The sequence below is a fragment of the Adiantum capillus-veneris genome, chromosome 11 (assembly GCF_014529385.1).
Source record: "Adiantum capillus-veneris isolate H3 chromosome 11, ASM1452938v2, whole genome shotgun sequence".
Taxonomy (NCBI): Eukaryota; Viridiplantae; Streptophyta; class Polypodiopsida; order Polypodiales; family Pteridaceae; genus Adiantum; species Adiantum capillus-veneris.
This window is the reverse complement of record NC_140941.1, coordinates 41363561-41391349: the sequence shown is the minus strand read 5'-3', so window position 1 is coordinate 41391349 and position 27789 is coordinate 41363561. Positions and strand designations below refer to the sequence as shown.

The window sequence follows — 27789 nt, the reverse complement described above, 5'->3', positions numbered from 1 at the left end:
CCACTTCTTCGAAAGTCAACAACATGCTGAGTAAATTATGAGAATTTTTTTAGCAAGTCTACTTTATTTGCTTGCACTATACATAGCCAAGAACTAAAGTCTTGTTTCCATACTCTTTCCATAGAGTCATCTCTCATTGTATGTATTTCTAACCTCGACTTTTAACAGCCTTGCTTGCTTTTAACAACGAGAAATCCTTGCGGCGTAACGTAGCAGCTGCAGAGACTGCAAGATGTTGCAAGGAGACGTCCCGCCCAGCCAAACCATCTACATCAACAATCTCAACGAGAAAATCAAGAAAGACGGTACCTTTCTCTGTTCACGTTTGGGTTTTCTCGCAGCTGGTTCGGTGCGTCTCATTCTAGGGTTACTATTCTGCTTTTGCAGAGTTGAAGAAATCCCTTTATGCTGTTTTTTCCCAGTTCGGGAAGATTGTGGACATTGTTGCGAGCAAAACTCTGAAGCTGAGGGGTCAAGCGTGGGTGGTCTTTGATGATGTGACGTCAGCAACCAATGCTCTCCGGCAGATGCAAGATTTTCCTTTTTATGACAAGTCTATGGTAGTTTCCTTTGTGTCACGTGTGTGTGTGTGTGTGTGTGTGTGTGAGGGAGAGAGAGAGGGAGGGAGGGAGGGAGGGAGGGGGAGGAGGAGGAGGAGGAGAAGAGAGCTTTAACGTCGTAGGAAGCTATCCCAAGAGACCTTAAATATCTAGCCGACGAGGAGTTGAACTCAAGACATGTTATTTAAGTAGGAAATGGCATAACCAATCTACCACACTTGGGTGATAGAAAGGGCTTTGTGTGCGTGGAGGTGCATGCTCCCTCCCCTCCTTTGAGAACTTGACACTCGTTCTTTTTGTTGCACATACACATGTTCTTTCTTTCATTGTTGCCATGAAACCTGTATCACAATTGAGGAAATGATTATTTTTGCTTGTGTGCTTTCCATCTATTCTATTTGAAGTTAAAGTTTCAATGGAATTTTGAGTTTTGTAGTACATAATACATCTATTTTGTAGTCTTTTATGGAACCTCTTGGATGGTGTTTCGGACATCCCAAAACGTCTGAAACCTATTTGAAAACTTCATGGACACTATGACTGCTTGTATCTATGCTTTAATGTGTGGTTTTTTTCCTTTGTGTGTGGAGCCTTTTGCGTGGTGGATTGTTTGGTGTCTTTTTATGCATGCATGTGTCGTGGTGTCGGTGCATTTTTTTCTGTTTTCTTCCCTTGTTTTTGGAGTTCTTTGATTGTTGTTAATAGTTGTGGTATGGTTGGTGGTTGAGGGGTCTCTTCTTCTGGGAGTCTTGTCATGTCTAGTTAAAAGTCCGTATGCAAGCTTTCTTGTCATCGACTTGTTGGACTTTGAAGATTTCTATGCAAGTTTTTGTGGTGTTTTTTCATCAACTTCTGTTGTGAAGATCTCCATGCAAGTGGCTAAAGACGTCTTCTTTGGAATGGATATAGCTCTTTGTGGTGAGAATATATGAAGCCACTCGATTGTGCCTTTTGGCGGAGAGGATAGAGTCTGATGTTAAAGATCCGTCGGTAGAGTTTTTGACCTCTAATCGTTCAAGTGGCCTATTTTTGCAGCTGTTGTTCTCTACACTCGTAATTTACTTGTGTCCATTTAAATTCAGAATCATCACCCCTCGACATTGTTGGAGAAAACTTGGGCAGATGATGAAGCTAGGAAAGGATGGATGAAGGGAAACCTTCAAATCAGCCCACTATAGCCAAAAACAGCCCCAGGTGGGTGAAACTTAGTAGGACAATGCCAAACTGTCGCTTTTCGTCGCAAAAGTTCAGCACCAAATACTTACATTGATCACCGAGCCAACTCAAGAGCATGTCGTGGCTCTGATATTATATCAAAGGTGCAATGGAAAAGGGTGATTTGGGTGATGATGTCACAAAGTGATAACCTGGTGTGCCCAACTGGAAGGAAGGTGGCCGAGAGGTCAAGGAGAAATCGATCGTGGAAAGAACTTGTAGAAGTTTTGGGCGAAGGGCTTAAAATTAAAGAGAAGGTTGGATTTTTAATCCTAGCTATCACCCAACTTATGGAGCACTGGCTGAGGGGCCTTAAACCCTAAAACCAAAAGCTTGAACTCTGAGAATGATTTCGTAAATCGCGTTGACATGGTGATGTGGCAGATCGTACGGACGTTGACGTGGCAGGGTTGTACGGATTTTTTGCATTTTGCGTTGTTTGTGCTACGTGACAGGATGTACGGATTTTTGCCCTTTACGTTGGTTGTTTTTGCCATTTGGTAGTTTTCCATGCTAGCTTTTGGTGAGCAAATGCTTTTGAGGTTAGTGCTTTTGGATGAAGTACTTTTGGAGCTCTGCTTTTGGGCATCCCTTGTACTGTGTTTATAAGGACCGGAGGGCCTCACTCTGCAAAGCATTTGGACGCAGAGTCTGAGAGCAAAGGATCCTCTGGAGTTGTACTGTTGCATCGAGCAATAATGAAGAAATACTAGAAGGGGCGCCAGTCTTTGGAACCAGTGCATCTGGGGACAGAACTCTGCCGTGTCGTTCGACTCTCTCTCTCTCTCTCTCTCTCTCTCTCTCTCTCTCTCTCTCTCTCCCCCCCCCCCCGCGCGTCAAAGTTCAGTGATTTTGTAGTTTTTGTTCGTATGTTTCTAGTGATTTCTTGCTTGGAGTATCCAAGTCTGTAACAGTGGTGTCAAAGCTAAGAAAGATTCTTCCTCTACCTAGGATTTGATCCCTCTGCATCACACATGGATTCTCGCGAAGAATCTGATAGAAACAACACCTCTCTGCGGGAAGGTGAAGAAAAGTTGAAACGCGATGCGGGAACTAAAGAAAACATTGAGATTTAGACAAATTTTCGGCGAGGAACTTTGCTAGAGCGTGAAAGAGGATGAATGAAGAGGACGTTCGTGAACCTAGGTTGGGTGAGTTTGGGCGACGGTGTGTGTGCGTGCAAGTGGAGTGCAGAGGGAGAGAAAGAGGAAGCGCTGGTTGTAGGAGAAGAGGCTACGTATGTTTTTAGAAGTCCAAAAACTCAAGTGATGAGGTTTTTGGGACTCTTTTATTAAATTATGCCATTTGTGAAACCTTTAAAAATAGTCTAAGTGGCCCAAAGGCTAAGAAATGAAGTGTAATGCGTGTACAGGCCCAAATGGGTGGGCTAAAAATATACAGAAAATATATCTGCAAAGCTCTTGAGCATAGCTACGTGCTAAAAACAGCCCGAAGGAGGGAGTTAGTCCAAGTGGCCCAATGCCTATACAAGCCCGAAATGGTGGGCTAAAAATATATCTACGGAGCTCTCGAGCAAAGCTACGCGTTGGAAATGGTCCGGAGGAGATCGGGAGTGACCTTTGGACATTTACCCCCAACAACCTCCCACTTAAACGCCCAAAGAGTCACCTTTAAGCTATGCAACTCCCACTATCTGTAGGCAATGCCCATGTTGTGCCTTTGACAGATTTTTGGTAAGAGCATCTGCAAGGTTTTTATGCGTGCTAATTTTGATCAATGAGACCAAACCATCATCGAGCATCTGTTTGATAAAATGGTACAACATATCAATGTGTTTGGTACGCGCATGAAACATGGCATTTTTAGCCAAACAAACTGCACTTTGGCTATCACATCCAAGCACAAGTGTGTCATCAGGCAATCCAAGCTCACTGACCAGGTGGGCTAACCATTTGGCTTCTTTGGAAGCCTCAGTGACTGACATATATTCAGCCTCAATAGTGAGAGTGCGACTATTCTTTGAAGCTTAGAGCACCATAATATAACACCACCTGCCAAGGTATAAATGTACCCACTAGTTGACTTGCGGTATCAACATCACCTGCCATGTCAGAATCACAATATCCCCAGTTTTAATGGACCTTTCCATAACACAGCATTTGCTTTTGGTCCCTTTCAAGTACACCTCATTATGGACTTAACAACATCCCAATGTGCTCTGCCAGGATTAGACATAAACCTGCTCACGACTTCCACTGAATAAGCAATGCTAGGTAGTGGCCGCCACGAGGCTGTGGCAACCACTAACCTTAGTTGTTAGTTTCTTTTCCTTGATTTTTATTTAATTCTTGGGACCCTCTTTTGAAGTCACAAACGTCCGAACATTGTGTGGCAGTGTGGAACGGCCGATGGCCGAGAGTCTCACCCGCAGACGGGAAGGCCTTGTCGCCATGAGTTGGTCTGGCAGACTGGCACTGGAATCCGAGCAATAAAAGTATGTCTAGGTTCAGTTCAAAGTTATTTAGGCCCCTCTCTCACTTATAAGGTGGTGGACACTAGGAAATTAACTCAAAAGAGGCATAAGGGACACTTGGCGGCTCCAGATGATTTTGCCAAGTTCAGCTAAAGAGGGGGCACCCAAAATGAGAGGAGGCTGATTTGACTCATAAGTGACCTATAGAGTGTGTGTGAGTAGTTGGTGCAAGTGATGAAGCTTTAATGGAAAGCTTGCCTTCTCCCTTGCACTATGTATCGCGATGATTCCGCTCTCGCGCACCTCTCTCCCCTTTTGAATACAGAATCGTGATGCCCCGCTCGAGGGCTACTCATCTGTATGTACAATTATGTGGATTCTTGTGCGTATGCCGAGGCAAGAGCCTCTTATCCAAGTACTGGATTAGCTAATTGCTAATCCCCACAAGTACAAGTGAATTCGGAGAGATTTCTCGCGAGAATCTCGTTTGATTCAAAGGGCGAGTAGCCCAACTGGTGCAGGAGTACGAGGGCTCGCTATGGATGCCTTCGGCTCGCGGATTACAACTTGTTGTGTAAATTTGCAGGTTCAGGGTTTTGGCCCTAATCGGTCCCTAATACCCCCTAGGAGGTCTTGGGAAGCGAGGGGATCCTTAAGTAGGTGATCTGGCGCAATTTCAGGACAGAAAACAGAGAATTCTCCGTGCTGCAGATTCTTGCCAGTTTTTGTAAAGTGTCCGTATGCGCCGCGAAAGTCATCCATTGCGTGGGGATTTTGTCTGTGAAGTTTTTTAGTACAATTATGCTACCGAAATCAGGCCAAAGAAGGTCCTTTTCAGCCCGGATTATGCGGGACAGCTCGTACGAAATCGCAGGTTTTACTCCCTTTTTGATAAGAAAAAAGAAATACCGAGAGGGGCGCCAGTCTTTGGGGCCAACATGTTGTCGGCATCTGCGCTTCTAGGCCGTGTTCATTTGAAGTGTTAATTCCAATTACATGTTTAATTGTGAAGTTGTGTCCTAAAGTTCAAGTAAAGTCTTGGGTGAAAGCCAAAGTCTACCGCCCTACGGGCCGGTTCCAGTGGTAACCATAACATACATGAGAGAGCCACAAGCTGAAGCATAAGGTATTCTCCTCATAGCATTGGTTGCATCATCAGTTTTCGAGCAATCACTTACACTCAAGTTTCAACTTTACATGTGGCTGTAATGGCACACTCAGAGGCTTAGCATTAGCCATATTAAACCTGCTAAGTACTTCTTCAATGTACTTTTCTTGAGACAAATACAACAATTTTTGTTGCCTAGCTCATTATGCGCCTCCCAAAATATGTTCGACTGAACCCAAATCTCATGTTTGGTTTCTCTCTCTCTCTCTCTCTCTCTCTCTATATATATATATATATATATATATATATATATATATATATATATATATATATATATATATATATATTTTCGAGTAGAAGTGTTTGCTATTGTGATTCACCTTCTATGCTTAACGTCATAAAAAGGTCTCACTACCCATACTCTTTACAAGCATGCTACACACATCAGATCAAGACAATCAGATTTGTGAGACACTAGAGTAATAAGAATTTCTCACTTGCTTTCCATATTGGCATTGACTACAAAAATCAAGCTTTAAGCCCTTAGTATCAACACGAGAGTAAAGAAGATCAAGTCCTTTCTGTCACAAGGCGGGCACCACGTGCCAATAGAAAAGAACAGACTGAACAGACTTTTAGCACTTCAATAATAACTGAACTGTAAGAGAGACGACACGCGACACAAAGTGGCGGAATTCCACCCCAAATAGTATTGGCCCCAAACCTTGGCGCCCCTTTCGGTATTTCTTTATATTGCATAATCAAAGTACAAGCGGCTACTCCAGACTCTGCACCTTCTCCAGGAAGCATGCCAGAGAATGAGCCCTAACCTCATATTTAAAGGCCCTTGGCCTAAAAAGCAGTTACAGTAAAAAGCCTTCAAACTCAAAAGCTTCTGGTCCAAAAGCAAAGCCCAAAAAGCTGCCAGCGCAATCTACGAAAATCCGTACAGCCTGCCACGTCATCAGCCAGCGCAAAACGTGGAAATTCGTACAACCTGCCACGTCATCATGTCAGCGCAATTTTCGGAAATCTGCCACGTCATGAGTTTTTGCGCGTGTCCGGATCGTGCTTTATTTTCTTCCTTTATGTCACTTGGGGCCCCATCGAATGGGGTCCCCATAAGTTGGTAGGACTTCTTCTGTTACTTGTTCTTCTTAGGGTTTAGGCCCCTCGGCCACATCTGTAAGTTGGCTCCATTATTTAGGCTTTGATACGTCAGCAGTTTGTTACATCTCCCCTTCTTGAAAGAGAGTAATCGTGCGCGATCACAGCATATCTGCAAAACAACTCAAGTTAACTCAAAAATTTCCGAGGGTCATTCCGAGGACATTCTGAGGGACAATCAATTTGCTCTTTTTATTAAGGAGTTAGCTTCTCCTTTCTGCTGTTTTGATCAAGGAGTTAGCTTCTCTTTTCGGTTGTTTTGATCAAGGAGTTAGCTTCTCCTTTCTGCTCTTTTGATCAAGGAGTTAGCTTCTCCTTTCGAAGGTTTTGATCAAGGAGTTAGCTTCTCCTTTCGTCCAGATCGGAACTCTTGATATTCCGGCGTAGTAAAATTTGCCATTACACCCAGACCGTACTGATCTTCCACGGGTGTCTTGATGCACTAAAATTGCATACCCACGCAATCTCATCCAATCAGGAATATTCAGTAATTGGCACATCACAATGCAACACAAATGCTTACATATGCATGTTACAAGACACAACAAACAGCGCCGCTGAGCACTCCCTCGAGACAAACGGTCTGCGGTATGAAGCTACTCAACGACTACCTCGTCACCCCCCCCGCAAATAACCTAAAAAGGTTCGGGCCATGAGATCAGAGGACTGTACAACTAAACGCTTCCTAGACCGGAGTCTGCGTTGCTTGGAGGTTCAAGCATACAACCAAACGCTCCCCAGGCATCGGTCTGCGTCGTTCGGAGATTTTCTAACATACAACGGAACGCTCCCCAGGCATGGGCCTGTGTCGTTCCGAGGTTTTCAAACATACAGCGAAACGCTTCCTAGGCATCGGCTTGCGTCGTTCCGAGGTTTCAAACATACAATGAAACGCTCCCCAAGCATCGGCTTGCGTCGTTCCGAGGTTCAAACAATACCAAAACAGTATTTCTCACTTCTCTACCCGGGAGTAAACTGACCAATTATTGAAACCAATATCAAACCAAAGTCAAACAATTCAAATCAGCACCACCATTCATTTCAAACAAATTCCAAACAGGATCACCAAACAAGATCAAATAGAACTCAAACTTAAAAAGCAATCTTGACATCAATCGAGCTCGAAAAGTCGATCGATTTTTTATCTTGAAACCTGCACCAAAAATTAGGGTTAGGTTCCTTCCATGAGGTCGTAGCTGAGCACAGCATGGTCCGTCAGCTCTTGGACAAACAGTGTTGCTTTGGCGGCGATGGTAATTTCAAGATAGCAATCGCACTAAACCTCCAAGGTCATCTATTCGTGAAGAGACATCTATTGAGAGATGTCGAGAAATTTCAAGATATAATCTGCTTGGGTTTCCATGGCAAGCATTTCAGGATTCCCCACTCTGCTAGAAGTTGCACTCCGAAGGAAGATGTCAGAAACCATATGACTTCGGACAATTTTTCTTTTTCTTGAAAGCTTGCCAAGTACTTGGAAGTGTGCGGCTTGGTAGCTATAGACATCAACATCTGCATGGCACTGCTTCTGAGAAAAACAGTGACTTGAAACAAATCTGGATCCTTCTCTTGCAAGTGATCTTAATTGGCTTATGCCCTGTAAGACATAAGCGGCGAAGACGGGAGCGTGCTCGATGCGCGATGAAGTAAGGGTGGGGGTGGCTAATAAGTCCGGGTTGGGGGGCGAAGATACCTTGAATAAAATTCCAAAAAGCTATGTCTGCTCTTTTGTAGGACCGATATGCTTTCAGAAAAGCACACGCCTGATGCTCTGATACCACTGTCACAAGGCGGGCGAAGATACCTTGAATAAAATTCCAAAAAGCTATGTCTGCTCTTTTGTAGGACCGGTATGCTTTCAGAAAAGCACACGCCTGATGCTCTGATACCAGTGTCACAAGGCGGGCGAAGATACCTTGAATAAAATTCCAAAAAGCTCTGTCTGCTCTTTTGTAGGACCGGTATGCTTTCAGAAAAGCACACGCCTGATGCTTTGATACCACTGTCACAAGGCGGGCGAAGATACCTTGAATAAAATTCCAAAAAGCTCTGTCTGCTCTTTTGTAGGACCGGTATGCTTTCAGAAAAGCACACGCCTGATGCTCTGATACCACTGTCACAAGGCGGGCGAAGATACCTTGAATAAAATTTCAAAAGGCTCTGTCTGCCCTTTTGTAGGACCGGTATGCTTTCAGAAAAGCACATGCCTGATGCTCTGATACCACTGTCACAAGGCGGGCGAAGATACCTTGAATATAATTCCAAAAAGCTCTGTCTGCTCTTTTGTAGGACCGGTATGCTTTCAGAAAAGCACATGCCTGATGCTTTGATACCATTGTCACAAGGCGGGAACCACGTGCCAATAGAAAAGAACAGATTGAACAGACTTTTAGCACTTCAATAACAACTGAACTGAAAGAGAGAGAGACGACACGCGACACGGAGTTGCGGAGGGCGAAGATACCTCGAATAAAATTCCAAAAAGCTCTGTCTCCTCTCTTGTAGGACTGGTATGCTTTCAGAAAAGCACACGCTTGATGCTCTGATACCACTGTCACAAGGCGGGCACCACGTGCGAATAGAGAAGAACAGACTGAACAAACCTTTAGCACTTCAATAACAACTGAACCGAAAGAGAGAGAGACGACACGCGACACGGAGTGGTGGAATTCCACCCCAGAGAGTATTGGCCCCAAACCTTGGCTCCCCTTTCGGTATTTCTTTATATTGCATCATCAAAGTACAAGCCGGTACTCCAGACTCTGCACCTTCTCCAGGAAGCATGCCAAAGAATGAGCCCTAACCTCATATTTAAAGGCCCTTGGCCTAAAAAGCAGTTACGGTAAAAAGCCTTCAAACTCAAAAGCTTCTGGTCCAAAAGCAAAGCCAAAAAGCTGTTAGCGCAATTTACGAAAATCCGTACAGCCTGCCACGTCATCAGCCAGCACAAAACGCGGAAATCCATACAGCTTGCCACGTCATCATGCAAGCGCAATTTTCAAAATCTGCCACGTCATCAGCTTTTGCGTGTGTCCGGATCCTGCTTTATTTTCTTCCTTTATGTCACTTGGGGCCCCATCGAACGGGGTCCCCATAAGTTGGTAGGACTTCTTCTGTTACTTGTTCTTCTTAGGGTTTAGGCCCCTCGGCCACATCTGTAAGTTGGCTCCATTCTTTAGGCTTTGATACATCAGTAGTTTGTTACACGTTCTGGCTCATATGGCCTAACCTTTTGTGCCAAAGGTCCAAGTGAGACACAATCTCTCCTATAGCAACAAACTTGCCTGGCAAGGGTTTGCAATGAAAGAAATAGAGTGTCCCCTTCTTTGTGCCCTTCACAATTTGCATAGCATCTTTTGTAAGCTTCCAAGAACTACCACTGAAAATGGTGTTATAACCATGCATATCAAGCTGTCCAACAGAGAGCAGATTCTTCTTGATGCCAGGAACATATCTAACATCATGCAAAATAAGCTCTTGGCCATTATCAAGGGCCAAATGAATAGTGCCTATTCCATCAATGGTGCAAGCATAATTATTTCCAAGATAAACTTTACTATAACTGCCTGCATCAAAAGTGGAAAAACACTCCCGAGATGGAGTCACGTGAAAAGAGGCACCTGAGTTTGCTATCTAGGACTGGAACAAGCCATCACTCATAGACAACAAAGCGTCAATGACATCACCCTTGGTGATGTGTATGTCATGTGCATGATAAACCTGAGCATTCATAGGAGACACTGTGAGGATTCTAGGTACTAATTCTTAATTAAGTACTTAAACTCATGATTAAGACTTACGAAACTTAAAGTGAACTCAGAAACAAGACATAGAAGACTCTTAGTGGGAGGAGATGAGCAGGCTTTGTTTAGGGGGAGTAGGAGAGTGAGTCTTCGCAGTTTGCAGAGGCTTTCGACTATTTAGTAGGCTTTGCATCTCCAACAAATGTCCCTCTTGCCACTTCAGTTCTTTGCTTGCGGTTGGTCAATGGAGATCTTGAGATGTTTCTTGGAGGAGTGGGCCACTATGTGTAGACATTCTCTTCTTATAGTTATCAGGAACGTCACATTTCCCTCGTCCTAGAGAGAGCCCCCGTGATCAGATTTAGAATACAGGTTATACATGGTGATTGCTTTTGGACAAGGGAGGGTGTCTATGATATCTTATAGGAGCAGACAACGGTTGAATCCAATCACCTTATGGTATCATGCAATTTTCAGATTTGTTTGAGAGTTAGTTCGGAGAAGCCTTAGGGAAGTTGGTTTGGTTAGAGAGATGTGCATCTTGGTCGGTCTCCTTGGCTTTTGAGGTGGACAGTGAGTGGGTCCTCCTTCCCTCTCTTACTGTCTGGTTGTGCCGTAGATCCGCATCCTTTTTTGGAGTTCATTCAGGAAATGCTAGAATGGATGCGGATGATTTTGGAGGCACGGCCTAGGGGTTTCTTAGTCCCTTGATTTTTTTTGAGCTGCTTCAGGAGGTTGTTACAGTGGATGCTTTATATTAGTCATATAAACAAGACTGGACTTGGTAGTTTTTGCTACAGCGCCTGAGGTGGACAGAGCTTTGGGCAGATTTGTGTAGGCTTGATCACTATCTAGATAGCTACACTTAACTACTTGGTTAAAGTATCTACTTCCCTAGATGTTTCCTGTAGTTTGTTATGGGAATTTTCTCCTTGATCTCATTGTACATCCGTCCGGGTTTTTCCCATGTTTCTTGTATATGGACCGATGGTCGATTTTTATGTAATGCAAAGGGTCAAGCCCCACTTTTTAGTTTTATATATATATATATATATATATATATATATATATATATATATATATAGAGAAGAAGAAGAGAGTTTTAACGTCGTAGGAAACTATCCCAAGAGACCTTAAAGATCTAGCCGACGAGGAGAGTTGAACTCAAGACCTCTTATTCAAGAGGAAAATGGCATAACCAATCCACCACACTTGAGAGAGAGAGAGAGAGAGAGAGAGAGAGAGAGAGAGAGAGAGAGAGAGAGAGAGAGAGAGAGAGAGAGACGTGCACATCTAACCCTATGTGTACGTGGACAAGCTACTTCATGACAAGGGTTCAATTAGCTTAGGAAGTGTTCTGGCACCTTTGTGAGTCTGTTCGCAAACCGTGCATGTCCAAACACTTAGAGTAGCTGCATTAACTTTGGTTGCACACAGCATGATCAATAGATTACAATCAGTACCCATCAGGAGCATTTTACAATGCATAGAACCCATTTTCCCTATTTTTGCCATTTTTCACTTATTATTATTAAATGACTTTGCTGGGAAACTGGGTAGGGCAATTTGGCTAAGGATATATATAAGAAAACTAGCGCTAGCACTTTCTTGCAGATAGGGTTGTCCACGTTCGACGTACGGGACGTAGCGTATCTACTATGACCGCCACCACTTTAGAGATCATCATGATTCTTCGTTCTTCAGACATTACCGTTTATAATGTCCATGGACAGATCTTTCATGTTTTAACTTGTAAGACTTAAGTTACAAGTATTTACTACTAAGTACTAAGGTTTATGTCATGAGTGCTCATGACTCATATGATCTATCATGTTCTAACTTCTGAGTTTGAAAACTTCTTGGTTTAGTCTCTCTTGTAGTGTGTAAGATGCATGATTTTTTTTTTGCATCGTACGTTACGTCACCGTACGTCTAATTTTTTTTAGTTCGATTAGTACCGCACGTCTTTGTACGTGTACTCGTCATACGTGTCAACCCTGCTTGTCACAAAGTGATGACATGGCGGACAACAGAAACCCTAAAATTCCTGCAAACCCTAATTTCTGCGAGAAACCCTAATTTCCAGAAATTGCGGAGGCTAAAAAAAATAATATATTTTTTTTATAATGATGAGCGACGCGAATCTTGCTTTTTCTCCATGCCATGAGAAAGAGAGAGAACTTGCTTTAAAAAAAAAAAAAGAGACTCTCTAAGAGAGAGAGAGAGAGAGAACTGATGCTTTTTATTTTTAAAGGCTTTTGGGGCTCTGCTTTTGGGCATCCCTTGTACCTTTAAATACGTGGTGAGGGCTTGCTTCACTTCTCAGAGCATCTGGACGCAGAGTCTGAGAGTGAAACCCTAGCCACTCTCTTGTACTTTGATCTGATTAATATAAAAGGAAATACCGAAAGGGGCGCCAGTCTTTGGGGCCAATATCTCTAGGCACGGAACTCTGCTAGTGCAAATCTATTGTGATCTGTGAATTGTTTTGAAGTGGTTATTTGGTGCTATCGCGGTTGATTCTTGACTTGGAGTGTCCAAGTCTGTTACAGTGGTATCAGAGCACGGCCGATTTCTCTTCTACGGGAAATCAGATCCCCGAATTTTTTTTCCGCGGCACCTATTGCTTCAGGCAATGATCAGCCGACTCCCTTTGCATCTGGAGATGCGGGCTGGGATCACCACGAAGATTCAGACAGAGAGTATGCCATATGGCCCGCCTCGGCCTACTGAGGTGGAGCAAAGAGAGATGGAGCGTTGTCAATTGATTGGCGATGCAACAAAGATGATGCTCAATTTTGCCAAGGACCCGAAGATGGCAAAATATATGAACCAAACCTCTTTGGAAGAGGTACAGATGGAGTGGCAAAGAACCACAACACCACTCCTGAAACTCGCTCTCAAGAAACCTTCTGCCTCCAAGAAATATACGGAGAAGGAACTGGAGAACGTGGTTGATGCATGGATTGCTCAGCTTTTCGACGTGCAAAAGAAAGGCAAAAAGCACGGCAAAAAGCAAAAGAAAGGCACTGACTTCCCGGCATATTTGGGTCGTCGGTCGACATTTGACAAGGCAAAAGAAATTGAAGAAGCGCGTCAAGTTTGAAGACCTACCCAATTTTTCTTCTTCTTCTTTCGACAGTTCTTCTAGCTCTTCAGACTCGAGCGAAGAAGACAGGAAAAGCAAAAAGCGAAGCAAGAAACAATGCGTCGGAAAGGGCAAGAAAAAGGCAAGGAAGTCTAAGTCTCGTCCAGTGAGTGACACTTCTACAGAGGACTCGTCTACGGACAGTTCAGACTCTGACAATGGAAACTTTTATGCAAACAAGAAGAATTTTTACAAAGCCAACCAGTATGACTTTCTCGAAGATAAAAGCAAGAAAGTCCGAGAGTTTAAGGAAGGTGGCCACTCGATCAAGTTTGATACTTTTTCAGGATACTCAGATGCTTCGAAGGCTTTGTCTTTTATACAGCAGTTTGACATCGCTTTCGCGGGAGGACGCTATTCAGAGCACTCCAAGATTCAGAGACGTGCCTCTTACTTTAAGAGGAATGCTCGTACTTGGTGGTCCACGCTTCTTTTAAACAAGACTGTGCTAGTTAAATGGCTGAAATTTAAGAGGCTTTTTATTTCTTCTTGGTTAAGGTAAGAATATGAATGAGATATATGAGTTGCTTGGAACCATCTCCGGATGACCAAGAGCGATACAGTGAATTCTTACTGTGAAAGATTCTGGAACTCTTTTCTACCCGCCTCTTCATTCAAGAAGATCTCGTTTAGAGAACAGATTGAGCGGTTTACCTTGGGTCTACCTATAGAGATCCGAGACCACTGCTTGGAACAAAAGTCAGCTTCTATTCAGGAGTTGATGAGTCATGCGAAGCGGGGCTTTGCAATTCACTCTAGCAGTCTGACCTACCCCACAGATGAGGTCACGACACAACGAACCGGACAAACTTCTGGGAATGAAAGTAGAAAAAGAAAGAGCAACCCAGAGAAAAAGGATGCACGACCGAGGCTTACTCCTTAGGAGCAGACTCGCTTCATTAGGGAGGGGAAGTGCTTTGGATGCGGGGAACATGGACATATCTCCGCCAAGTGTCCTAAAAAGGCACAGAAAGAACAGAATGATAAAGACGACGACACGCCTGAGAGTTCGAGAGCAGCTGAGGAATGTGGTAGAAAAGGCAGATAGAAAAGCAGAACTGGTACCACATGGCGTGGGACCTGCACCGAATCTAATGAATGAAAGTACAAACTTTGCCGCTTCTGGGGCAAAGTGAAGGATCAGGAAGCTCTTTTGAAGGAGCCAAGGCCAACTTCTTTTCACTTGGAATTGGCGGCTCGATTTGGAATTACGCCTGACAGACTGACGCCACAGGCGGAGGTAGTTCGATTGGCACCCGGATGGGATGTTACCATTACACCGAGCATTGGCAAACTTCGTTTGCAATGACAGGGGTGTTCAGGGCACGCGAGTGACGTTCTACTCAGGATCCCTTGGTACCACAAGAACTACGCCGTGGTTGACTACCCGGCCGAGAAAGCGACTTTGATAAATGAAGGGCTTAGAGATTGTACTTGATGAACTTCAGTTTCTTACTCATTCTTTTGGGAGAGAACTGAACGATGGATAAAGGTTGAATATGTTTTGACCTGATCTAAAGAACGCCAACATTTTTCTCCACACTCATGCCGATTGCTTTTCAAAGGGCTTGAAGATCATACCATTGATCTGATACCTGGAAGCACGTCACCGAACTGGCCACCCTACCGTGTGATCCGAGCACAGAATGAAGAGATTATGAACCAAGTGAAAGACCTCTTGGAAAAGGGTCTTGTCCAGCCAAGTACTTCACCGTATTGCTCTCCAGTGTTGTTGGTTTTGAAGAAAGACGGATCCTGGAGAATGTGCATCGATTATAGTGCTCTCAACGAAATCACCATCAAGAACAGATTTCCGATTCCTAGGATCGATGATATACTCGACAGGTTACAGGGATCCTCGTGCTTTAGCAGGATTGACTTGAAGAGTGGATATCATCAGATCAGGATAGTGCCGAGAGATGTGTACAAGACAGCTTTTCGGACGACTTTTGGGTTATTTGAGTTTTTGGTGATGCCTTTTGGCTTAACGAATGCTGTTGCGACATTTAACCGGATGATGGACATGATTTTTTCGAGAGTACACGCTATTTGTTGGCACTTTCTTTGACGACATCATTGTTTTCTCCAAGAATGAGATAGAACACAGAGATCATCTGCTTCAAGTCTTTCAGGCATTACGAGATTACACGTTAGTGATTAATGCAAAGAAAAGTGAATTTTTTCTACCAGAGATACACTTTTTGGGACACATTGTGTCAGTAGCAGGAGTGCAAATGGACCCGGCCAAGATAGAGACTATCCGTGATTGGCCCGATTTGAGGAATGCCCATGAAGTTAGAAGCTTCTTGGGACTGTGTTCGTACTACAGGCGGTTCATACGAAAGTTTGCAGAGGTTGCTTCCCCTTTGCATACCTTGACACAGAAAGGAGTACCTTTTTCGTGGGGACCCACAGAGGTGACTGCCTTTCGGACATTGAAAGAGAAATTGACTACGGGACCTATTTTGACTTTGCCGGACTTGCAGAAGTCATTTGAAGTATATTGTGATGCTTGTGGTCGTAGTCTGGGTATGGTCTTGATGCAAGAAGGCCATGTCATAGCTTACGAGAGCCGTTTGTTCTCTAGGCCGGAGATGACAACACAGATTTATGAGAGAGTTTTTGGCGGTTATCCATGCTCTTACTCAGTGGCGGCATTACCTACTCGGAGCGGATTTTACTGTCTTCACAAACCATCAGAGTTTGCGCTACTTCTTGTCACAGAAGCAGCTTTCGGAAAAGCAGATGCGGTGGGTGAACATCTTGTCATAGTTCCACTTCCAGATTGTCCATGTGGAGGGACAGAAGAATGTGGTGGCAGATGCTTTGTCTCGGAAACCGTTGGTTCTGGCTATTTCCGCGATACATCATAGGAGCTTCGAGGATATGGTTGATCAGTATGCCACAGATACAGATTTTGCAGATATTTTCACACGGATACGGGATGGGGAGACAATAGCTGGATACTCCCTTCGGGAAGGCTACTTGATGAAAAAGACTATGTTGTGCGGTACACAGTCGTTGAGGGAAAAGGTTATGACTGAATGCCACTGTCCACCTTTTACGGGTCATCGCGGCATTGCTACCACCATGAAAGGGGTAGAGAGATACTTCTTTTGGCCGTGACTCAAAAAGGACGTGGAAGAGTTGTGCGCAGTAGGCCAGAAGGTCAAGTTTGACAGGCATAAGGCACAGGGATTGTTACACCCTTCACCCATACCCACCACCCCTGGGAAAGTATTGAAATGGATTTCATTTTTGATCTCCCGATTACACAGAATGACCACGATGATTTTCTGATTACATGGCACGTCTAAGACGATTGTCTCCGATAGAGACACCAAATTTATGAGTTTGTTTTGGAAGGCAATTTGGGAGAACATTGGCACGCGGTTGCAGTTCTCGTCATCGTTCCACTTGCAGACTGACGGGCAATCTGAGATTGCCAATTCAGTGGTTTAAGATTTATTGAAGTCTTGTATCTCGGATCAGAAGACTCAATGGGAAAAGAACTTACCTTTGGTGGAATTTGCCTATAATAACACGATACACTCTTCGACGGGGAAGACAACATGTGAGATTGTTGAAAGTGCTGCGAAGGTTCCATCCTTCCTGAGCACGAAAGATTAGATATTGGAAGCGGATGAATATTCGCGAGATTTGGATACGGCTTTTGCCAAGGTTCGCGAGACTTTGCAGGAGTCTCAAGAACGACAGAAAAAGGCAGCGGATCGCCATCGTCGCGACTTGAAATTGAAGGAGGATGATTGGGTGCTCTTACATTTTGAGAAGGCACGCCCACGAAAGAAAAAGGGAAAGGAGGGGCTTTTTCCAAAGCTTAGTATGCGATACTACGGACCTTTCCAGATCATTGACAAGATAAATGATGTCTCCTTCCGATTGAAACTGCCAGATACTTGGAGGATTCACAATGCATTGCATGTGAGTCTCTTGAAACGTGCTAAGGGTGATATGCCTGATGAGAAACCCGAAGTGGAAGAAAAGGAGGAGATCCTTGTTCCTGAATAGATTTTGGCACATAACGATACGAAGAAAGGTAAAGTCCGAAGGCGGTTCTTGGTTAAGTTCAAGAACTTTCCTGCATTTGATGTGAAGTGGATGGAGGAGGAGGACCTAGCAGATACTCCTCGGATTGTGAAACTTTACCTAGATGTTTTGGTTTAGCATAGTCTACTCCAAACGGAACCCAGAACTCAGCTTGGCCGGAGATCTGGTGCAGTGGGATGCACAAGAGGGGAGTCACTCCGCTCCTTTGTCAACAGATGCCTTGATTTTGATACTAAAGTCACTGATGTCTCTTTGAGCTTCAGGGATACTGAGAGCTGACAGTATTCTGTTGGATGACTTTATGAAATGGAATTCCTGATAATGATACTGATTTGTTCTTGACTTCTTGTGAGTCTGATAGACGAAATGACTGCAGTGTTTTGGTTTGATTGATCTCGAATAGACATGGTTGCAATAGGGATTAGTCAATCGGACATCGATGAGGTCCCGATTGGACCTGGATGTGATTGCTAGCTACATTGCCAATAAATCATGGTCTAAGATCCGAATGAATGTTGAATGTCATGTGATGTCCTGTGATGTCGTGTGATGTGACTGTCGATTTTGTACATGTGCTAGATGTGTGTTCCTAGTACGTAGGTACTAACAGTCAGTGTCTGCTAAGACGGTTTATGGCTTTTGTCGGTTTTGCAGGCGTAATCGCGGTAGATTACAATGCTTTCAAGAGGGCGGTATGTCACAAAGTGATGACGTAACGGACAACAGAAACCCTAAAATTCCTGCAAACCCTAATTTTTGCCAAAAACCCTAATTTTCGGAAATCGTGGAGGCTTAAAAATAAATAAATAATTTTTTTTTTAATGATGAGCGACGCGAATCTTGCTTTTTCTCCATGCCATGAGAAAGAGAGAGAACTCGCTTAAAAAAAAAAAAGAGACTCTCTAAGAGAGAGAGAGAGAGAGAGAGAGAGAGAGAGAGAGAGAGAGAGAGAGAGAGAGAGAGAGAGAGAGAGAGAGAACTGATGCTTTTTATTTTTAAAAGCTTTTGGGGCTCTGCTTTTGGGCATCCCTTGTACCTTTAAATACGTGGTGAGGGCTTCACTTCTCAGAGCATCTGGACGCAGAGTCTGAGAGTGAAACCCTAGCCGCTCTCTTGTACTTTGATCTGATTAATATAAAAAGAAATACCGAAAGGGGCGCTAGTCTTTGGGGCCAATATCTCTAGGTACGGAACTCCGCCGGGCCAGTGCAAATCTATTGTGATCTGTGAATTGTTTTGAAGTGGTTATTTGGTGCTGTCGCGGTTGATTCTTGACTTGGAGTGTCCAAGTCTGTTACACTGCTGGCAGAAGAGGCAGCAGGAGTCCAACTCACAGGCACCTTCTCAGCCCTCGCGTTTTGTACACCTGATCAGCCATGGCGTTTTAGCAGACAACAAAACATGCCTAGCGTTTTTGCAGATTGTAGCCCAAGCTAGCGTTTTGTAGATTCCTGGCGATAGATCAGCATAGAGCATCAGCGTTTTGCATTTTCAGCCGTCAGACTTCGTACCGCAGTCCCCAAACCTTGCAGATCTCACCTTCCCGCAACAGATCCTCGCCGCACGGCCAGATCAGCCAGAGTTTGCAGATTCAGCCCGCTATTCTCAGATTTCAGCATCTGCATTTTCAGCGCATCGTCGTCATCGCCGTCGTCACCGACATAGAGTGAAAATTCAACAGATACAAGATTTGCAGATTTCAGCCCTTATCGTTTTCAAGTTTCAGTCCGTCTCGTTGCCGTCCTCGTCGTCGTTGACATCGTCGGCAAGTCCATTGCATTTAGACCATTGTACGAGATTTGTGCAATCAATATCATAGACCTCGCTCGCCATAGAGAGGGGGGCCCTTGGAGGAGGGTTTGACAACATTTTGGTGTTGTATTCCTCTCTTTCTCTTATCTCTCAATCTCAGCACCTTCATTCACCGTGTTTACCACTTTGTTTGTGATCATTTACACTCTCACTAAAGAAACGGAAGGCTCTCCCTTCCGTAAGTAAAAGGAACCACCCTTGAGCATAGTTCGGAGCACTTATCTTGAGCAAAGTTCAACATTCACTTCTGCTGCACCTTACATTGGTATCAAAGCTTTGGCAGTGTTGTGTATCCCTCACAGAAAGAACCACAATAATTTTTTTTTGCTTGTTGCGGTTGCACGTAACCCAAGTCCACTTGGGCGTGTCGATTCCTAATCGTGTTTTTGAAGAGTGATAGGAAACCCAAGAAAGAAGGGCTTGTCCAACATCCCCTTGTTTCTCTTTTCACTCATTGAGAGCAGACTGTGCACTTAGCGGCCAGCCAATCGACGTGAGGTGGGAAAAAGCAACCTTGGTGTGAGCGCAAGGCCGCCAAGGGTGCCTGCGGGAAAGAGAAGAGCTCGGGTAAGAGAAGATCCTTCTCTAACACAGATTGCAAGCTAAAGAAGAACCTCAAGAACCTCAAGAACTCAAGACCCTCAAGAACCAAGAACCCAAGAACCACAAGAACCCAAGTTCCTCGTGGACTTAAGAACCCAAGACTTCAATGTATGGTCGTCACCCGAAGCGGAATGGATACTTCACATAGAGGTGATGAGCATGGAAGCGGCAAAGAAGAATTTTCCCCACGAGGAGGTTTTTCTGACTCTCCCCCTTCCCCATCTACGCCCAGAATTGCACCAAATCCTATGGAGGCTTTGGTCAAGACGATGATGGATATGATAATACAACAAGAAGCGCAACGCGTCCCCTTGGAGCGCGTGCGGAAAGAAAGAAAGGCAGAATTAGATCGTGAACGCGAAGAAAGAATGGCAGCCTTAAAGAGTGAGCCCGAGCAAGCGTGCTTGGCGATTGAAGAAAGAAAGGCAGAATTGGATCGCGAGTGCGAAGAAAGACGGTTAGCCTTGGCGTCTGAGCGCGAGCAAGCGCCCTTGGCGACCGAAGACAGAAGAGTAGCCTTGGAGCGTGAGCATGAGCAAGCGCGCTTGGCGGCCAAAGATAGTCGAGCAGCCTTGGAGTTATAGCGTGAGATGGAGAGAGACCAACGCATGCAAGAGTTAGTCCTACAGGTACTTACCTCGAAACCTGAGCCAGTCAAAGATGTTGGTAGTTCATCAAGTGGGAGAAACTCGAACTCCAATACTCCCGTCACAGAGAAGATCACGTTCAATAAGTATGACGGTAAGATGGATGCTAGTGTTATTCATTCTTGGTTGTATCAATTTAATGCTTCTTTTGCGACAACTAAGAAGACATAGAATGGCATGGTTTTGACTGCAGCCATGTACCTTCCTGATGATGCCATTAATTGGTACCACGCATGGCAAGAGACACAGTTGGCCGCGCACCTAGAGGAAGCCGACGAAGGCGCGCCCCTTTCCTTCAATTGAGTCGACTTTCAAGACAAGCTGAAGCCGCGGTTTATGCCACCTCAGTACCTTGCACGATTGAAGGACGATTGGCGCAGTCTCAAGCAAAATGGTTTGCAAGTTATGCCATTTTCTAACCGTGTTTTGCAGCTTGGCACCCAATTACGTAAATCGGATAATGAGCGCAAGGAGGCTTTTATTTTCTGGTTGGATGACTATATCAGGTTTGATGTTGAAGTCCTCAACCTGTAGATCTCAACAAGGCGGTAGCAATTGCTCTCGCACAGGAGATAAAGCTCAATAAGGGAAAGCCTAAGGAGAACAAGACTTCGCAAAGTACCTCTCAGACTTCTCAGAACCCTCGGAACAGTAAGAATAGTAGCATGGTAAGAATGGCAACTCTTCTAACGAATCTTCCTCTAGTCTCTCAGAAAAGAACTCATAAAATGTATCTAAGGGTAAAGCTAACACAATTGCTAAACCTAAGCTCACCCCAGATGAAAAAGCAGCACAAGGAATTTTAGGAGGATACATCACGTCAGGAGAACAAAGCATTCATTCTAAGGAAGGTCGATGTTCTCATTGTCACGTCAAGGGTCATATAAAGAAAACATGTCCTAGGATTGAATCTATCGAATCTAAAGAACCCATAGAACCCACATCCTCTGTTAATGCCATAAATGAGAACGAGTGTAAACCAAGTTTCTCATGATCCTCCCATTGATGAGTCTCTCATTTAGTGTTATGGTCATGTAAAGGATTAGCGTTTTGTCATATTGTTTGATCTAGGTAGTATGCATGATGTGATAAGTGACTCTCTTGTCGAAAGAGTCCGCTTGGAGGTTAGCAAGACATCTCCTTTCGAGGTGTCGGGCTTCGCTCCCCGTATGGACTCTCTCATTACATGAGAGTGCCTTGATGTACTATTCACGGTTCAACAAGTGTCCTTCCACAGAAAATTTGTAGTATCTCTCTTTTAGGATATGATATGCTTTTAGGCATTTGATGGTTTTGTGATCATAACCCTCTCATTGATTGGGCAACCAATACTTTTACTTTCAATGCCAAAAGTGACTCTCCCATTGTCATTCGTGGAGAGGAAGTCGTTCATTCTTTATCTCTCATTTCTAATGTGTAGGCGAAGATTGGAAAGAATCAGGAGAAGGAGACTCTCTCAGTCTTGTCTTCTCCAAAGCACGACACACATGATTTGCATGATAAAGATGTGATTATTCATAAGCATGATGATTTGCATGATAAAGATGTGATTGTTCACAAGGATGATGGTTTAGTTGATGCTTTTTCTAGTGAAGCTAACCTCATTGCAGATTCGATCAATCATGCAGAACCGATCTTGGCCCTTGCGTCAAGGTCTAAAGAACCCTCTCAGGAAGTATTCTGTGTTTGTATGATTAGTCAGCACGCATTATTCGAGTGTTACCTTTGTAACGGTTTCTTGTATTTACGTCACCGTCTTTACGTGTTCCCTTTCCACAGGCATGGCGTATTGTACGATGCACATGATTCACTCATGAATGAGCACGGATGTATGCGTATTACTCATGAAAAAATGAAATGTTTGCATTCAAGGAATTCACATTCCATGTCTCTTCCTTGGCATGACACAGTATCCGAAAGAGCACAAGAAGGATTGAGCATCAAGCATCGCCATTTCCATTGTGATTTGCCACAATTAATAGATTTAGATCAGCAAGTCAAGATTCGATCTTACGGTTTGCATGTGCTTGATGAATTGTTTGGTACTCCGTCACTTTGTTTATTTGCATTGCATGCACAATTTTTTTCGAAAGAATAGTCTTTTTCCAGTCACTCTACATGGAATAGGTATGTTCATGTTTTTGTGTTGGAAGTGGTTTCTGGAATTTTCCTCCTCGAAGATTCTTGATGAAGGTGGACCTACGTCCATAGACACAATTGGATCATTGAAGCAGCCTTAGATGACTTTGTGTCGCTTTCGGGGCGGCCCAAAAAAGCAAGCATTGCAGACCTTTATGAAGTTCAAGTATCGCACGATCCATGCATTAGAGTGGGCCGGCGAAGAGTGTCACAAACTGTTGACGTGTCAATGCCCTGAAGAATGGAGCCAACTTAGAGATGCCGGCCGAGGGGCCTAAACCCTAAGAAGAACAAGTAACAGAAGAAGAAGTCATACCAACTTATGGGGACTCCGTCCGATGAGACCCCCCCCCCCCCCCCACACACACACACACAAGGAAATTGCGTAGAATTTGATGACGTGGCAGTTGTATGGACGGAATTCGGGTTTTGCGCCGACTGTTGACGTGGCAGGCTGTACCCTGATTTTCCGTTGACTGATGATGTGGCAGGTTGTACGGAATTCGGGTTTTGCGTTGACTGTTGACGTGGCAACTGTACGGATTTTCGTAAATTATGCTGGCAGCTTTTTGGCATTGCTTTTGGACCAAAAGCTTTTGAGTTTGAAGGCTTTTCATGTACATTGCTTTTCTTAGGCTAAGGGCCTTTAAATATGTGCTAAGGGCTCATTCTCTGGCATGCTTCTTGGAGAAGGTACAGAGTTTGGAGTTCCGGCTTGTACTGTATTGATGCAATATAAAAAAATACCGAAAGAGGCGCCAAGAGTTGGGGCGAATACTCTCTGGGGTGGAATTCCGCCACTCCGTGTTGCATGTGGTCTCTCTCTTTCAGTTTAGTTGTTATTTGAAGTGCTTAAAGTTGTTCAGTCTGTTCTTTTCTATTGGCACGTGGTGCCCGTCTTGTGACAGTGGTATTAGAGCATCAGGCGTGTGCTTTTCTGAAAGCATACCAGTCCCACAAAAGAGCAGACAGAGCAAACCAGAGACTTCTGGAATTTATTTGAGGTATCTTCGGCCTCCGAAGACTTTTGGAATTTATTTGAGGTATCTTCGGCCTTCGACGTCGATTGCGGGAGGAGTGATGAGGGAGTCGTTGAATAGCTTCCAGTCCCACAAAAGAGCAGACAGAGCAAACCAGAGACTTCTGGAATTTATTTGAGGTATCTTCGGCCTCCGAAGACTTTTGGAATTTATTTGAGGTATCTTCGGCCTCCGACGTCGATTGCGGGAGGAGTGATGAGGGAGTCGTTGAATAGCTTATGGCCCGAACCTGGATGGTTATTTGGGGGGGGGGGGAGTGTTTATCGGCGGCTTTATGTTTCTATGTCTTGTAACATGCATATGTGAGCATTTGTGCTGCATTGTGATGTGCCAACCACTGAATATTCCTGATTGGATGAGATTGCCTGGGTATGTAATTTTAGTGCATCCAGACACCCGTGGAAGATCAGAGCGGACTGGGTGTGATGGCTAATTTTACTACACTGGAATATCAAAAGTTCCGATCTGGCTGAAAGGAAAAGCCAATTCCTTGATCAAAAGAGCCGAAAGGAGAAGCTAACTCCTTAACAAAAAGAGCAACCTGATTGTCCCTCGGAATTTTTTTGAGCTACCTTGAGTTGTTTTGCAGATATGCTGTAATTGCGGACGATTACTCTCTTTCAAGAAAGAGAGATGTCACAAACTGCTGACGTGTCAAAGACCTGAAGAATGGAACCAACTTACAAATGTCGGCCGAGGGGCCTAAACCCTAAGAAGAACAAGTAACAGTAGAAGAAGTCCTACCAACTTATGGGGACCCCGTCTGATGGGTCCCCAAGTGACATAAAGGAAATAAAGCAGGGCCTACACACACACACACACAAGGAAATTGCGTAGCTGTACGGAAAACCTTGATTTTTCGTTGACTGATGACGTGGCAGGCTATACGGAATTTCGTGTTTTGCGATGACTGCTGATGTGACAACTGTACGGATTTTCGTAAATTACGTTGGCAGCTTTTTGGCATTGCTTTTGGACCAGAAGCTTTTGAGTTTAAAGCTTTTCATGTAAACTGTTTTTCATAGGCCAAGGGCCTTTAAATATGTGCGAAGGGCTCATTCTCTGGCATGCTTCCTGGAGAAGGTGCAGAGTCTGGAGTTCCGGCTTGTACTGTGTTGATGCAATATAAAGAAATACCGAAAGGGGCACCAAGGTTTGGGGCCAATACTCTCTGGGGTGGAATTACGCCAATACTCTTTGGGGTGGAATTACGCCACTACGTGTCGCGTGTGGTCTCTCTTTCAGTTCAATTGTTATTTGAAGTGCTTAAAGTTGTTCAGTCTGTTTTTTCTATTGGCACATGGTGCTGTCTTGTGACAAAGAGTCCTTCCCAGGATTCCAGACGTTGTTGGCGATCTCCCTCGACGCCATACAGTTCGGTACCAATACCTCACTTTAAAAAGGAGGGGATGTCACGTGCACATCTAACCCTATGTGTAGAAAAGCTACTTCATGACAAGGGTTCATTTAGCTTAAGAAGTGTTCTGGCACCTTTGTGAGTTTGCTCGCATATCGTGCATGTCCAGACACTTAAGAGTAGTTGCATTTCCTCTGGTTGTACACAGCATGATCATCAGATTACAATCAGTACAACCCATTTTCCCTATTTTTGCCATTTTTCACTTATTATTATTAAGTGACTTTGTTGGGAAACTGGGTAGGGCAATTTGTCTAAGGATATATATAAGAAAACTAGCGCCAGCACTTTTTGGCAGAAGAGGCAGCAGGAGTCCAACTCACAGGCACCTTCTCAGCAAGACCAGCAAAAGCCCTAGTGTTTTCAGCCATCAAGAAGCCTAGCATTTTTAAACAGATGCAGATCAGCCCTGGCGTTTTGTACACTGCAGATCAGCCATGGCGTTGCAGCAGACAACAAACTATGCCAAGCGTTTTTGTAGATTGCAGCCCAAGCTAGCGTTTTGCAGATTCGGGGCGATAGATCAGCATAGAGCATCAAGGTTTTGCGTTTTCAGCAGTCAAACTCCGTACCGCAGCCCCCAAACCTCGCAGATCTCACCTTCTCTCAGCCATCAAGAAGCCTAGCATTTTTTAACAGATGCTGATCAGCCCTGGCGTTTTGTACACTGCAGATCAGCCATGGCGTTGCAGCAGACAACAAACTATGCCAAGCGTTTTTGTAGATTGCAGCCCAAGCTAGCGTTTTGCAGATTCCCGGCGATAGATCAGCATAGAGCATCAAGGTTTTGCGTTTTCAGCAGTCAGACTCCGTACCGCAGCCCCCAAACCTCACAGATCTCACTTTCTCGTAGCATATCCTCGCGGCACGGTCAAATCAGCCAGAGTTTGCAGATTCAGCCCGCTATTCGCAGACTTCAGCATCTGCGTTTTCAGCGCATCGTCGTCGCGTCGTCGTCACCGACATACAGAGTCAGAATTCAGCAGATACAAGAGTTGCAGGTTTCAGCCTTCAGCGTTTTCAGATTTCAGCCCGCCGCCTCGTCGCCATCTTCATCGTCGTCGACATTGTCGGCAAGTCCATTGCATTTAGGCCATTGTATGAGATTTGGGCAATCAATAGCATAGACCTCTCTCGCCATAGAGAGGGGGGGGCCCTTGGAGGAGGGCTGACAACATTCTGGTGTTGTATTCTTCTCTCTCTATCTCTCAGTCTCAGCACCTTCATTCACAGTGTTTACCACTTTGTTTGTGATCATTTGCACTCTCTCACTAAAGGAATGGAAGGCTCTCCCTTCCGTAAGTAAAGGGAACCACCCTTGAGCACAGTTTGGAGCACTCATCTTGAGCAAAGTTCAACATTCATTTCCACTGCACCTTACACAGAGAAATGAAATGATATATTAACTTCTGCAAAATGCCAAAATGACCTATGAGACCAATCCGTTACAAACTTGTGAATTTGGTCCGTGTCTGAGTACAAAAAAGAGATACTGAAATGAACCTAGAAATGCTACTAGTTGGAACTGTATGTATCTGGAACCATGATGATGTCCCCCTGTAATGCTAATTGTCTGGAGAACTCTAGGGCCAATCTGGCATATCTGTCTCTGCCATCTGGTAGTATCCCATAAGATGTGCATAAAGGAGACTGATCTGGTAAGAGCCTGTATCTCCATAGGGGGGGCCGCTAACTCCGCTCTAATGAATATGAGAGAGAGAGAGAGAGAGAGAGAGAGAGAGAGAGAGAGAGAGAGAGAGAGAAATTGAATTTCAGAGAATACAATATGCCAAAACAAAGTCTGATGCAATCGCAAAAGCAGATGGAACATTTGTACCAAAAGAGCGCCGCAAAAAGCAAGAAGAAAGAGGTTTAATTCTTACTTACTGTGTACATTTCTGTGCAGTCAAGTATGGTCACAATGGCTAATGGCTTCTTTGTCTGTGTGGATTTTGCAGCTGAGAAAAAGCGGAAGGAGCAACATGCAGATGGGCACAATGCGTCACATCAAGCTTCATATGGTGCTTCTGTAAGTGGGATTGGTTTTGTTGGTCAGTTACTGTTTAGGGTCTTCATTTTTGTTGCATGTACTAATGTGATTTTGATGGTGTTTTATCTAATAGGCTCCATCACAATTCCAGCCTCCTAAGCCTGTTGTTCCAGAAGCACCTGCTCTTCCCAACAGTATACTCTTTGTCCAAAATCTACCTCATGAAGCGAACTCAATGATGTTGCAAATGCTGTTCCAACAGTTTCCAGGTTTCAAGGAAGTCCGCATGATCGAAGCCAAACCGGGAATCGCTTTTGTGGAGTATGGAGATGAGATGCAGGCTACCACTGCCTTGTCAGCCCTACAGAATTTCAAAATTACACCCCAGAATCCTATGCAAATTACATATGCCAAGAAGTAGAGTGAAAGGAACACCTTGTTGGAAAGCTTGTTTTATCGACATGATCTGTGGTGCACAATGGCAAAACGGCAAGAATAGTCCTTGTTGTTGAGGTTGTAGTCTTTTAGAACACATGCTGGTCTTGCAGCTTGCTTTGTTTGCTGTTGTGACATGAACCATTCACAGTTTTACTTGCATGTTCTAATGGTCAGAATCAAGGTAGTTGGGCAAAAGAAAAGGCTTTCACAGCGATTCTTGCAAGGTGGCAAATTGTTACATTTAAATTGTGCGTTGTATG

At 44.3% G+C, this 27789-nt stretch overlaps 1 protein-coding gene across 1 annotated transcript; it reads left to right on the top strand.

Annotated features, from left to right (window-relative positions):
- Positions 1 to 126: 126 nt before the first annotated feature.
- Positions 127 to 27729, top strand: LOC147447150 (U2 small nuclear ribonucleoprotein B''-like). The gene is made up of 5 exons (XM_086523035.1): positions 127 to 305; positions 388 to 560; positions 26878 to 26971; positions 27060 to 27130; positions 27225 to 27729. Exons 1-5 carry the CDS (start codon positions 233 to 235, stop codon positions 27510 to 27512), a joined length of 699 nt encoding a protein of 232 aa, XP_086379161.1. The 5' UTR covers positions 127 to 232; the 3' UTR covers positions 27513 to 27729.
- Positions 27730 to 27789: the final 60 nt, after the last annotated feature.

Bases quoted from the DNA above. Each gene is read 5' to 3' on its own strand.
- LOC147447150 (XM_086523035.1), top strand. From the start codon at position 233: ATGTTGCAAGGAGACGTCCCGCCCAGCCAAACCATCTACATCAACAAT. The intron at 306-387 runs GTACCTTTCTCT...CTGCTTTTGCAG, and splicing joins CGAGAAAATCAAGAAAGACG to AGTTGAAGAAATCCCTTTAT. The intron at 561-26,877 runs GTAGTTTCCTTT...ATTGAATTTCAG, and splicing joins CTTTTTATGACAAGTCTATG to AGAATACAATATGCCAAAAC.